The sequence below is a fragment of the Pleurodeles waltl genome, chromosome 3_1 (assembly GCF_031143425.1).
Source record: "Pleurodeles waltl isolate 20211129_DDA chromosome 3_1, aPleWal1.hap1.20221129, whole genome shotgun sequence".
In the NCBI taxonomy this organism is placed as follows: domain Eukaryota; kingdom Metazoa; phylum Chordata; class Amphibia; order Caudata; family Salamandridae; genus Pleurodeles; species Pleurodeles waltl.
The window spans coordinates 1431251884-1431264635 of NC_090440.1; the positions used below are offsets into that span (position 1 = coordinate 1431251884).

Genomic DNA, 12752 nt, shown 5'->3' on the forward strand with positions numbered 1-12752 from the left:
TAACTTGGTGTCTTGGCTTGGGTAATGGTAAGTGTTATAACGATAATCTTATGTTATCTTTATGGTACTAAGACCCCTTGCCACACTAACCTCCCCCACTGTGATGCCCCAGGCCCTGGCTACAAATTGCTGGCTCCTTTAGAAGTGGAGGTGCTGCATTTGTTCCCTCATGAAATTGATCCAAAAGACGAGCATGGTTCTTGTTCCCTTGCAAAATTGATCCAAATATTGGATTCAAGCACAAAGGGAGAAATATGTGCTTAAAGTAAAGGCATTTATCTGCTGTATGGCCTTAAAACTGTCCCTACCATCATGTCCTTAGCATTAATGCCAAAAACATGAAGTGATAGGCAAACAATGAATATTAAAAAGGGATTTAGTTACTCTTATTTCACATGTTTTAATTAATGTTGCTTTCACCAAGAGAGTTAGATGTTTCATCATGATCTGTTTCTATCTTGCCTAGTGCACACTTTGATTCGTGCCAGGTGTTTATGAGAGGCTTTCATTGAGAGTGCTGGTGCTGAGGCTGAAGGTAAAGCAAAGTGCCTGTCAGTGTGTTGGCGTCTTCACAAAGCACACAGAACAATGGTCACATTTTCCAGTTACATTTGACATTTAGGGCCTGATGTATCACGAAGGCCTTTTGCGATTCAGAAATAGCGATTTATTAGAAATCGCTATTTCCGACTCGCAAAATGGCATGTGTCACATTTGCGAATCGGTAATAGCGATTTCTTAAAAATCGCAAATGCTATCACCGAATCGCAAATTGCGATACCGGCCCCATTCGCACCTATGGGCCTGTGGGCCCATATCTGCGAATTTTTTGCATTTCCAAAATTGTGATTTCTTAACCAGAAATCGCAATTTTGGAAATGCAAAACCCCAGGGTGCTGGGGGCCTTAGGCCCCTCTCCTGCACCCCAAAATTATTTTTGGGGACATGCAAGGTGCACACATGCCAAAAGGGCATGTGTGCTTTACATGTACATTTTAAAAATGCATTTAAAATGCATTTTTAAATTTTGCACATGGTTACCACCAGGTTCAACCTGGTGGTAAATAGCAATTCCTAAATGCCCAAATCGCATTTAGGAATGGCTTCATACATGTGCTAAGAAATCGCAAATAAGGAATCCTCATTTGTGATTTCTTATTTAGAGAGTCGCAATTTGCGACTCTCTAAACAGGGTCGCAATTTTAAGGAATCGCTATTTTAGTGATTCCTTAAAATTGCGTTCAGAATGTCTTTCTTACATTCTGAACTGGCTTTTTGCATTCGCAAACGGGCATTTGCACGGTTTGCGAATACAAAAAACCTTGATACATCTGGCCCTTAGTGTAAATGTGTGTGAAGAGGATGCACAGAGGTCATAATATTTAGAAGGCAAAAGCAAAAGGAAATAAAGTGCTTATATGAGAATGAGTGCAATGTATGTTTGGGGTGGTAAAATGAGGGAGATGCAGGGAGTGCATTCAGGGGAGAGTGAAAAGAGGGTGCTGAAGAGGAGAGAGGAGGTTGAAAATGTGCAGATGGATGAGATGTGAAGAGAAATAGGGCAAACATATCTAACATTAAAGAACAAATAACTGAAGGCCCTACTCCTTCCGCAGGCCTCAACAATATTTAATTCATAGTCTCACAATTTCAGAATTGAAACATTTTCAATGTTAATTATTTATAACTAATCATTGTTGTTACTCATTTATCTTGCACAGCTAACAACCATTGACAAAGTCAACTGTACTGACAGGCTTTACGTGATGTCAATTGTTGTGTTATATTTCTGGATGCAATAACATCTCATTTTGCATTTTCCCTTTTAGAGAGCCCCCACTTTTTTCATCCCACTTAAAGACCTTTCTGCACATATTTCTGTATGACTGGTTGCAGCCAGCAGTTGTGTATGCTTCCTGATGCCTGGTTAGAACATATTCTTCCAAAGTTGATGCCGCATGGAGTGCAAGACAGTGGGTAAACACACACTTTAAAGGGCCTAAAGTTGTTGCAGTGTACAATTTGCACATTAAAGTAAAGGGTGAACGTATTAATGCAGTAAGATATGTGTTTAATATTTCAAGACTATACATTCCCACTGCTTTATAAACCTTGCTTTCTCACTAAATTTATTTCCTATCAAATGGACCACTTGTCAATCTTTTTTCTATTTTCTCTTGGGTGGAGGACCCACCCTGGACCCCACGTTTGTCCACTGAGCTTGCTCGCTACATAAAAGTCGTACCCAGACTATTACGCCCCACCACTTTCAAATGTCACCAGCCGCCACTGGTCTTAACGATTCTGTTCTCTTCTTCTGCCATGAAAACAGACTGCTCCCGAAGGGTGTGTGAGCAGGAAATCACAACAGGTTAGACATGGGTCAATCACTCTGGGTGGCTCAGCCCTCTCTCTTTACCTTATGTCTCCCCCTGCCTCACCTATCTACCTCTTCTCTATCTCTATTAACCATACTCCTCTTCTTTATGCCTAATCAGTTGGAGTAAAAGAGAATCACCCTCAACTAACCCCTGCTTACCCCCTTGGTAGCTTGGCAGAACAGTAGGCTTAACTTCACAGCGCTAGGTGTAAAGTATTTGTACCAACACACACAGTAACTTAATGAAAACACTACAAAATAGGAAATATTTATCTAAACAAAGCAAGACCAAAACGACAAACATCCAACATACTCAAGTCAAGTTATGAATTTTTAAAGATTAAACGCAAAAATAGCGCTTAGAAACAAAAATGCTTCGATGAGATGTTAACACGGCATCGTGACAGAGTCGTTCCCAACAAGCCGACACCAGCGGCGCCGGACACGGAGTCGTGTAGACCCCCAAGTACAGTACCTTTGGTGAAGAGTGAAAACAAGCCGAGGCGTGAAGTCGGGGATCGCGGCGTCTGTGCGAAACGTTGAATCCACGCGCTTCGAGCGGCGTCGGTCACGACGGGGTGCAGCGACTTCAACGGAGCTGGGACTTCAGCGGGGCTGCAGCGTTTCTAAAGTCTGTAGATTTGGGTGCCCTTCTTATACCCATTTTAGTCTTTGAAGTCACCTTTCTTCAAAGGGGACTCACACCTACTTGTGAAATCCTGCCTTGCCCAGGCAAGGCCTCAGACACACACCAGGGGGTTGGAGCCTGCATTGTCAGAGGTAGGCACAGTCATTTCAGATGAGAGTGACCACTCCACCCCTCCCTCCTAGCAGAGATGGCTAATCAGGAAATGCAGGTTACACCCCAGCTCCCTTTGTGTCACTGTCTAGTGCGAGGTGAAAAACAACCCAACTGTCAAACTGACCCAGACAGGGAATCCACAAACAAGGCAGAGTCACAGAATGGTTTAAGAAAGAAAATGCTCACTTTCTAAAAGTGGCATTTTCAAATGCACAATCTTAAAATCAACTTTACTAAAAGATGTATTTTTAAATTGTGAGTTCAGGGACCCCAAACTCCACATGTCCATCTACTCTCTAGGGGAATCTACACTTTAATCATATTTAAAGGTAGCCCCCATGTTATACTATGAGAGAGACAGGCCTTGCAACAGTGAAAAACGAAGTTGGCAGTATTTCACTGTCAGGACATATAAACCACATTACTATATGTCCTACCTTATCCATACACTGCACCCTGCCCTTGGGGCTACCTAGGGCCTACCTTAGGGGTGCCTTACATGTAAGAAAAGGGAAGGTTTAGGCCTGGCAAGTGGGTACGAATTTACAGTGTAAAAATACACACACAGACACTGCAGTGGCAGGTCTGAGACATGATTACAGGGTTACTTGTGTGGGTGGCACAACCAGTGCTGCAGGCCCACTAGTAACATTTGATTTACAGGCCCTGGGCACCTCTAGTGCACTTTACTAGGGACTTAACAGTAAAACAAAGATGCCAATCATGGAGAACCAATTACGTACATATGTTAAACAGGAGCACTTGCACTTTAGCACTGGTTAGCAGTGGTAAAGTGCCCAGAGTAACAAAAACAGTAAAATCAGAGTCGAGCACACATCAACAACCTGGGGAACAGAGGCAAAAAGTTAAGGGACACCACGCCAAGGATGAAAAGTCTAACACTCTTAACCTATCTCCTGCCTCTGACCCACTAGCCAGAGAGTTATATACATAGAAAGAACAGTACAGTAGCGAAGCAGGAGTGGCAAAGAAAGTTACAAATAAATGTATTAGATTTCAACCAATTTAATATTGAAAACCACTGTACAATTGCAAGTGATATGTGCAAATGTTTGAATTTAATATTATATGCTGCTTCACCAAAAACCTTCAAGTTACTCTTACTGTATCTTTCCTACAGTAAAAGGTACAGCTGTGTTAGACACTGAATTCTAAAATTAGATATTGTTGTTGCAATGCAGAAAATTTAGATCCGAGCACAATAAAAAATACCTTTGTCAACGTTTTCTCAGGCTTTCTTTTGGTAATATTTGGCTGGCGGAGAATGGGGAGTTTGAGCTTTCATCTTTTTGTGTTCCCCATTTCTGAAAGTTTAACAAATAATTAAAAGATGCTCTGGTCAGGGACCTCCAAAATAGAGTGCATTTACCAAAAGTGATTTGTGGGATTCGATGCAATATCAAGGGATCGCCCCTGGACTCCCTTGTTAAGTCAGTCCATGATGCATCATTATCAGTGTAGCTCAATGTGATGCAAAACAAGCACGCTAAATCCTACACCCACAGGTAGAGGAGAGTCCTCTATTTAAATCATTATAGTATCGTTGCTATAATTAGACCAATTTACCCAAACATTTTTTAATGGACATCAGAAAGGGGAAGGAAGCCGCCTAACAATAACTCAAAAGTGCTGAAACTTTCCAGTCACATAGCCTGCATGATGAACTCTTTGGTTTTTTTGGCGTTCATTATCCTCCTAATTGTTAGGTAGTTGGTCCTATATTTTGTGGGTGTGAAACTTTGCACATTTTTGTTCCAGTAGTGATTTGAGTAGAAAATGCCTTACAAGTGTTTTTCCCCTTGAGGGGGTCTCCGTGGCAGTATCACACAAAGATATTGACCTTGATGTATGCTCTTGTATTCAATTTTCATGTAAGATTCCAGTTTTATGAAATTGAGCATATATTTTTACAAAGATTTGCAAAACCCTACGCAAAAGACTGATTTCCTACCATGTTATGGAAATGCATTTAGGCTTTCTCAGCAAAGAACTGTAGAACACTTCAAACAATATTTTTCCAGTAGCCATATGCTAGGGCACAAAACAAGTAAGATTATTCTTGGAGGCCTAAGGACTGCTCTGTTTCGGAGGTCATAGTTCGGAGGAACTTTTTCCTGTGGTTTGGAATATGCATTTCTGTATATCATTTATCTCTTTTAAACTTGAGAATGCAAGTTTCCTTTTGATTAGGCCTTTTAGTTCAAGGTTGACTAAGAAGGTGGAGAAGTGTTTAAGTTGAGTGGCATAAATTTTCCAATCAACTTCACTTTTTCATGTGGTCTTCTAGAACTGTTCAATTTTAATTGATTGGCTGACTTATTTGGACCGCAGACACTGGGATACAACTCATGAGCATCCAAACCATCTAGTCTGACCACCAAAACATGGCAAGTAATTGGGTAACTCCATGTGACTTATTTCACTTTTAGGCAAAACCACAAAGAAAACGAGAAATAGTTGTAAAACTGACATAAAAGAGAAATATACTATATACTATATTACTATACACTCTCTCTCTCTCTCTCTCTCTCTTTCTCTCTCTCTCTCTCTCTATATATATATATATGTATATTACTATATACTACAATACCATACTATGCTATACTTTATTACCTGACGTCACGACTTCCACTACAGCTGAAGAACAATCAGTAGTAAGCACATTTCAAAACAAACTTGTTGGACATGTTCAAAAGCCTACTTGAACAATAATTAGGTCACCTAGAAAGCATAACTTGGAGCCCACAACTTCAAGGTACATAATGCATAAATGTGAGACATGTCAACATGTAGTTTGCATATCTCTGCAGTAACATAATTTAAAAGTGGTCTTTATTGCATAGTCCAAATCAGGTTTCTAATTGCAAAAAGTGGGTTTTATATATAAAATCTGCATTTTCTTTACTTGGATAAGGAATACACAAAATAATTCATAATTCACCTTCATTTAGTTTTGTTAGTTATAAAAATTGCAATTAGTTGGCAAATTCAGATTTCTAGTATAATTACCGTTAAGATTACTTTTGGAAAAGTTGTGTATCTCTGCCTGAGCTATGGTGGGCCCAAAAACTGGCTCGGCAGTGGTCAGGCAACCTGCAGTGATTGTAGTTTCAGTTTTTCAGACCAGAGCACCATCTTCCGAGCGAAAAAAAGGCCATGATTTGGGGCAGCTGCCTCGCAGGAAGATCGCTCACTGGAGGATTTCTGGGCTAAAGGTTAATTACAGGAACAAAAGTCTACACTTATCAAAGAAATGTGAGGTGAAGTGAGACACCAGGTGGCCATAAACAGAACATTCAGAAACCCTGGAATTTATTTTGTTTATGTGAAAGCAAGACGGGGGCCAGTTTCCAGCACAGGGTGGCAGGGAAATAGGAACAGTTTGAGTAGGTTTTCCACAAGTACGGAGAGATAGGCATCTCATTTTAATAGACACACAAATAGATCAGTAGGTACAACTAAGCATATATTGTTGTACCTACTACAAAAAGGCTACTGTATTGTGTATAGTTCTCTTGACCAGTAGTCAATGAAGCCCCCTAACAATGGTAAGGATATAGGCCTCTACAGTATGGGGCACTTGGAAGGGCGTTCCCTGTGCTAGTTGTGCTCATATGTGCCGACGGAATGTTCTCAGCCTCACACTAGGTTAGAGGAGTGAATGTACTCTGTTTCTTTGTTTTGTCCAGCACTGATTACCAGACAGTGCAGAATGAGACGTACCATGGATGGGACACTAGCAAGTACCATCGTCCTGATCTCATACGCATGAAGGAGGAGCTGACAACCATGAACAAGGAAAAGGGAGTTAAGTTTGAAGGGGACACAGTCACCAAGGTAAGGGAGTACCATTCTGTGTGTGTCAGTCACCATGATCACCGCCTCTGATTCTGCCATACCAAACATCACCACCGTAACTTAAAAAAAGAACTATCTCCTAGTAACTTTATTAAACACTAATCCTCAAACACTACGATCTCCACCAATAATGTTGCCCCCTAAATGTTACGCTGCTCACCAGTAACACTTTCCATATTAATAGCAATAACTGTCACCACAGGGACAATAAATAAAAAAAAACACCTACAACATATAACTAAGCTAAGCAATCACACGATTTCAACCATGCTGCTGCCACCAATAAGACAGACTTCAAACCAGCACAACCTCATAAGTAGCACTATACTTCCAAACACTAACCCCACAATAGTTATCAATAAATCTAATCCACACCAAAAAAAAACCATGACCAAGTTTAGTCTTGTGCTACTTCACAATAACTACAAGCTCAATCAAGAGCACTACCACCCAAACGTGACAATCCTTATCAATAACGCTAACTCAGACTCACTAATAGCTTAACACCATTCCCCTTCACATCAATGAAATTAATATTAATAAATATAAATATGCAAAACACACATAACCCCAGATGAATACACACACATGTACAGACATATAGAGCGGGCAAACACATGCAGACTGTCTTTCTTGCTATCTCACACATAGATATACATACACACGCAAATATGCACATCACATTTATACACACAAACACCGCACACATGAGATACAGAAACAACTAGCAACACACAGCCAAACACATAGATATGCACATTGTGTTATGGGTTGGGATCAGGCAAAGAGACAATGAGTGGCACTGTTTGTTTTGATCTTGAAGTAAATTAAAATCCTGTACCTTTCACTGCATTGATGTTTCATGCCTGCCTCTTCTTCTTCAGCTTTCCTATCCCCCTCCACCTCCAAACAAGGTTTTCTTAGAGCCTATCAAGCGCCCACCAACGACCCTCAAGACCCTCAACGTTAGGTTTGATGATGCCACCGCCAGCAAGTTCTTTTTCCAAGACTGGGGGGCTCAGCCCCGGATCCGATATGGGGATAGCCAAGATGGAATCTCTCTCCGCCCGCTGGTGAGGATACTTGCAATGGCAGCTGGCTGGGCCCAAAGCAAAGGATAAGAAGACTGAAGCCAACATACCTATCTGTGGGCACTAGTGCTCATGTGGGGTTGTTGTTGCCTAAGTGCACATATGTGTCATTAAAACTGATTTCTGATTTACAGATTTTACTTTTTAGCTTCAATATAAATCTCTCTGGGTATGTCGATCAATTTACAATGATGTGGTTTCTCATCTTGACATTGAGAGTTGATACAGTTGCTGTATGACATAAAGATACCCACCTCAGCAATGTGATATTTTAGCTTTGAGGACAGACTACTCGATTCTGTAAAGTCATAGGACTCACTGTTGTGATATTATGAAACCCACTGGTTGTTGCTCTGATTGGCTTGTTTTACACTTCTCTTGTTCACTGTGTGCGTGATGTGGGTTAAGTTGTTACAGGCTTCCCTTGCTCATGAAGTGGACACTCAGGTTGCATTTCTTCACCTCTCTTTACACTCTTACTTTCAGTGATCTGGTTCAGGTATCTCACCCTTCCCCCGTCTATTGTGTATGTGCTCTGACTGAGATTTCGAACTCCTCCCTGGTTTATCCTTATAGTACAGTGGATGAGTTACTTTACGCTTCACCTGTTCAAAATGTGACTTCTCTGGTTGAAGCAACTCTTTAGGCATCTCTTGATGATTTGTCTGTAATCTCCCCATAAGTATTGCCTCGTGGTGTACAAGGAGGTAGTGCATGATTTAGAATGGTTCCACTTCAGCAATCATCTGCATGTATTTCAAGCCTATGCATCTCAGTGCAAAATTAGCATTGCACTGAAGATTTCTCTTGGTTTCTGCTCATCGTAGAGTGAACCAAGTAGATCTTGCCAATGCATGGCTTTTCTGCTACTTTTTGGCACTGTGCAGATCAGTCCTGTTGCTATTAATACTTTGTAATCACCTCTTACAGCCCAAGCTTGAGCATGAAACCACCACGAAGAGCACCTATCAACCCAAGAAGGGGGAGCGGGTGAGGAACTGCAAGCCTGAGCATGGTTCTATTGAGCTACTCGGGGACCAGGACTTCTCCACTGTCCACAGGGAGACATACAGGTACAGAGTGTGTTAACTAGGGGCGTAGCTATCATTGATGCAACCAGTGCAATGCGCCCGTGCATAGTGGACGAAGGGAGCCCAGTCTTCCTTGAACCAGCAGATGTTTTTTAAGATGTTGCCTGTTCTGATTCTTTTTTGTTTAGACACTGCATGTGAGGGACTTGGCTGAGTTTACTTTTCGTGAACAGGGGTACAGAGGGAGTAGAGGATATGGGAACAATAAAGAAGATATAGGAAGGGAAACAATAAAGGAAAGGTATGAAAAAAGGAGAGGGTGGAAACAGGGGAAGGAAGGCCAGAAAAGGTGACAAAGTGAAAGAAGGAAATGTGGTGGAGCGAGAAAGAGAATGCAGATAAGGATGAGCAAAGTGGGCAAGAGGAAAGAAAGAGAAAAACCCACAAATAGGGAGAGAAGGAGAAAGGAGATGAGGATGAGTGAGAAACAGAAGAGGTGGAAGACTGATACTGGAGAAGGGGATTGAAAAGAGTGCATTAAACGGATAAAAGAGATGAGAGAAAAACGGGATAGAGATAGGGAAGCAACAAGGAAAGGCGAGTAGACTGAGGAACTTGGATACCCATAAATTATATTAGTGTACCAAGACTAGTGACACTGGGGTCCAGGGTAGTGATCAGTGCACTGCACTTCATTTATAGCAGTATTTTAATGCAGGCTGAGGGGCCTAGTTTCGTTGCTTGTACTAGGGTCCATGACCCCAAGGCCACACCCCTGGGGTTAATTAGTATTAACTAGCAGTCTTCAGTAAATCTCCTCTACTGCAAGGTTACCTCTAAGTGCCAGAACTAAATCTCCATAAACCTGTCACATTGTATCATGCTCAGTGCCACGGAATTACGGTTAAATCAAGAGTATTCAAAACCTCTGGAGAGTCATTCCTATAAATGCAATATCTGACATATATTTCTTATAGGCCTTGACCATCACACAAAATCTTGATCCGTCTGTCTATGATGTCACCAACCACAGCTTCCTAACTAATAATTGAAGTCAGAAACAATACAGTGTAGTAGAATACGTTAAAAACTTGTTCGATGTATAGCTCTTTGTTGCCAATTTTTAGGGCACCATTATTTCAGTTTGTTATATTTGCAGATGTTCCCTCTACAGTTAAACGAAATCCCTCATATCAGTTGTATGTGAAATGAATGTACCATTTTAATGTTCAGGCAATCTTGTTAGCCCCTGAACGCCAGAGGTCATTATTAGGCATTCCGTAAGTGACACAACTCCGAGACTGGGTAATTTAGGAGGATGGAGCAAGATGAAGAATTTCTTAACCCTAAAATCTCCAGATTGAGAATAAAATATTTTATCATAGCAAGATGAGTTTCTGCAAATTAAGAAAACATATATATATATATATATATATATATATATATATATACTCATTCTCTGTAAAGGTAAATCTAGCTCTCTAGTCGCTGCATTCCAAATGTATTTCGGCTGAAGAAATAATATCACAACGCATTTCGGCTGTGCTCTCTACCTCCCTTTTAGGAAGGCTGACAACTAAAATGGAATTAACAGACTCCTAATGTCGTAGTTGTCCTTCATTTGTGTTTACGTAATAGTAAGATCGAGATACAGAGTATATAATATACAAAACACAGTAGCGTCCATATCGTAACCAAGCCTGTCGAGCAAACCCATTTTTTTCAGCTGGACTAAATTTGGATTTCAGCAACTGGAGTGCCGGTTTTATTTATTAAAAGCAGGGACGCGCGTCTGTTCCTGCAGTGAACCACCGACGTTCAGGAGCACGCAGGCATCGGCAGCTTCGATTAAGTGGGGATATCTATCTATCTTATCTATCTATCTATCTATCTATCTATCTATCTATCTATCTATCTATCTATCTATCTATCTATCTATATTTATACACACTAGTGTCAGCGCAGGAACAAAGGGCTGTCGGCTGCCCCCATTCCCTACTACGGTGGTGGAGAAGTTGTGGTAGGAGAGAGGAACAAATAGGACAGAACTGCGTTTTTTTCATTTGTTTCCCTGAAACCGTTTTATTTAATCTGGGATGTTTTCAATGGATTTCATAATTTGTTACAGTTTTGCTTGTTTTCTGTTTTTTTAATATATTCATTACAGGCGCTTCTCCCAGGTGTTACCTTGCCTGGGTATTGCTACAATCATTACCTATAAAATACAGTTCCACATTGGGGGATCGCTTTGTTTTCAAGTGTTAATTTCTTCCTTCCCAGGCCACTCCCACTCCACGTGTGCCGCCTGGAAACCTACCTCCAGCAGCAGAAGGAAAACCTGAACCACGCTGGCCCACAGTGAGGGCCCAAAGAAGCCATCGCCAGTCCATCTTTAATCTGGAAATGTAAACGACTGAGGGACCAATGAATCGGCGGGAGGCGATGGCTGCTGGAAGTGAAGCCGCCATTGTTCAGACTGCAGATGGATTGTATTTCACGGGAGACATCTGAATCTCGCAAACACCCACTCTTATTCTAAAGGCACTGAATGGAGGAAGAAAATGAGAGCTTGAGTGGGGAACAGTGAGAAAGGGTTAGCAGGAAATGCTTATGTAACCAGATTAATAAAATGATAAGTAAACACCTCGCATGTACTCTAGTTTAATTTGAATATTTTCCCAGACAATAATTATTAATAATTACTGAGAAACGCGAAGACCATGATGACTCGTAGCCTCAAGTTACCATAAATTACTGTTTGGCTTATATGCTACATCCAGTTACCTCAAATGGCCTACAGATAGCACCCAATAGCATGTAGATGGTCTCGAATAACCTGTATATGGCCTCCAATAGACTTTATATGACCTTCAACAGGCTATTATCATAAATAACCCTTGTGCCCGGTCTGTGTTGCTTCTGTATCAGGTGAGGCGGTGATCCGCCCTTGGTAATTTGAGTTCTGACTGGTTGGCTAGTGTGGGTTGGACAAGTACAGCAGAATCAACAGTAACTTTTTTTTATCTTTAATTGGCTGAACAAAGTCAGGACACAGGGGTACGTCCACATCTCTTCCAGAAGGGAACAAAGTCAGGCCACAGGGGTACTTCCACATCTCTTTCAGAAAAGTCCATAAACCATGGCTGTAGATCAGGAGTTATTTTGGATGCAGCACAATTCAGGCAAAGAAGAGAGCTAAGGGTCCATTTCAACACTTGACCAAAAGATAAGGAAAATAGGGAGAGATTTATCAAACCAGGCAATGCAGCACACAGGAAGAGGGAATGGGATGAAAACAGAATATAAACACCAGGACTCAAGAAGCTGAGGTGCAAGATAAAAATTGGCCTGGAATACATCACCAGAACACAATCCAAAGTAGAACTTGAGCACAGCAGAATTAAGCAAACCGTAGAACGCGGCTGCTGCACTGCAAACATATTAGTAACGAATGAAAACTCCAGTGCCAGAAAGTTCCTCCTGCATGTGTGCAGCTAATCAAATGTAGTAGTCTACTGCACATGGTGAGGTCTGCAAACATTAATCGTATGCACACAAGTGGCAGGAAG

General features: G+C 41.3%; 1 protein-coding gene across 3 annotated transcripts in view; it reads left to right on the forward strand.

Annotated features, from left to right (window-relative positions):
* Positions 1–11827, forward strand: part of LOC138285250 (stabilizer of axonemal microtubules 1-like) — a 43629-nt gene extending 31802 nt beyond the window's left edge. For all 3 annotated transcript variants that reach the window (XM_069224949.1, XM_069224951.1, XM_069224952.1), the window contains 4 exons: positions 6893–7040; positions 7946–8134; positions 9083–9225; positions 11464–11827. In XM_069224949.1, coding sequence (XP_069081050.1) covers positions 6893–7040; positions 7946–8134; positions 9083–9225; positions 11464–11545 — 562 coding nt within the window. In that variant the 3' untranslated portion in view covers positions 11546–11827. The remainder of the gene's footprint in view (positions 1–6892; positions 7041–7945; positions 8135–9082; positions 9226–11463) is intronic.
* The last annotated feature ends 925 nt before the right edge of the window (positions 11828–12752 follow it).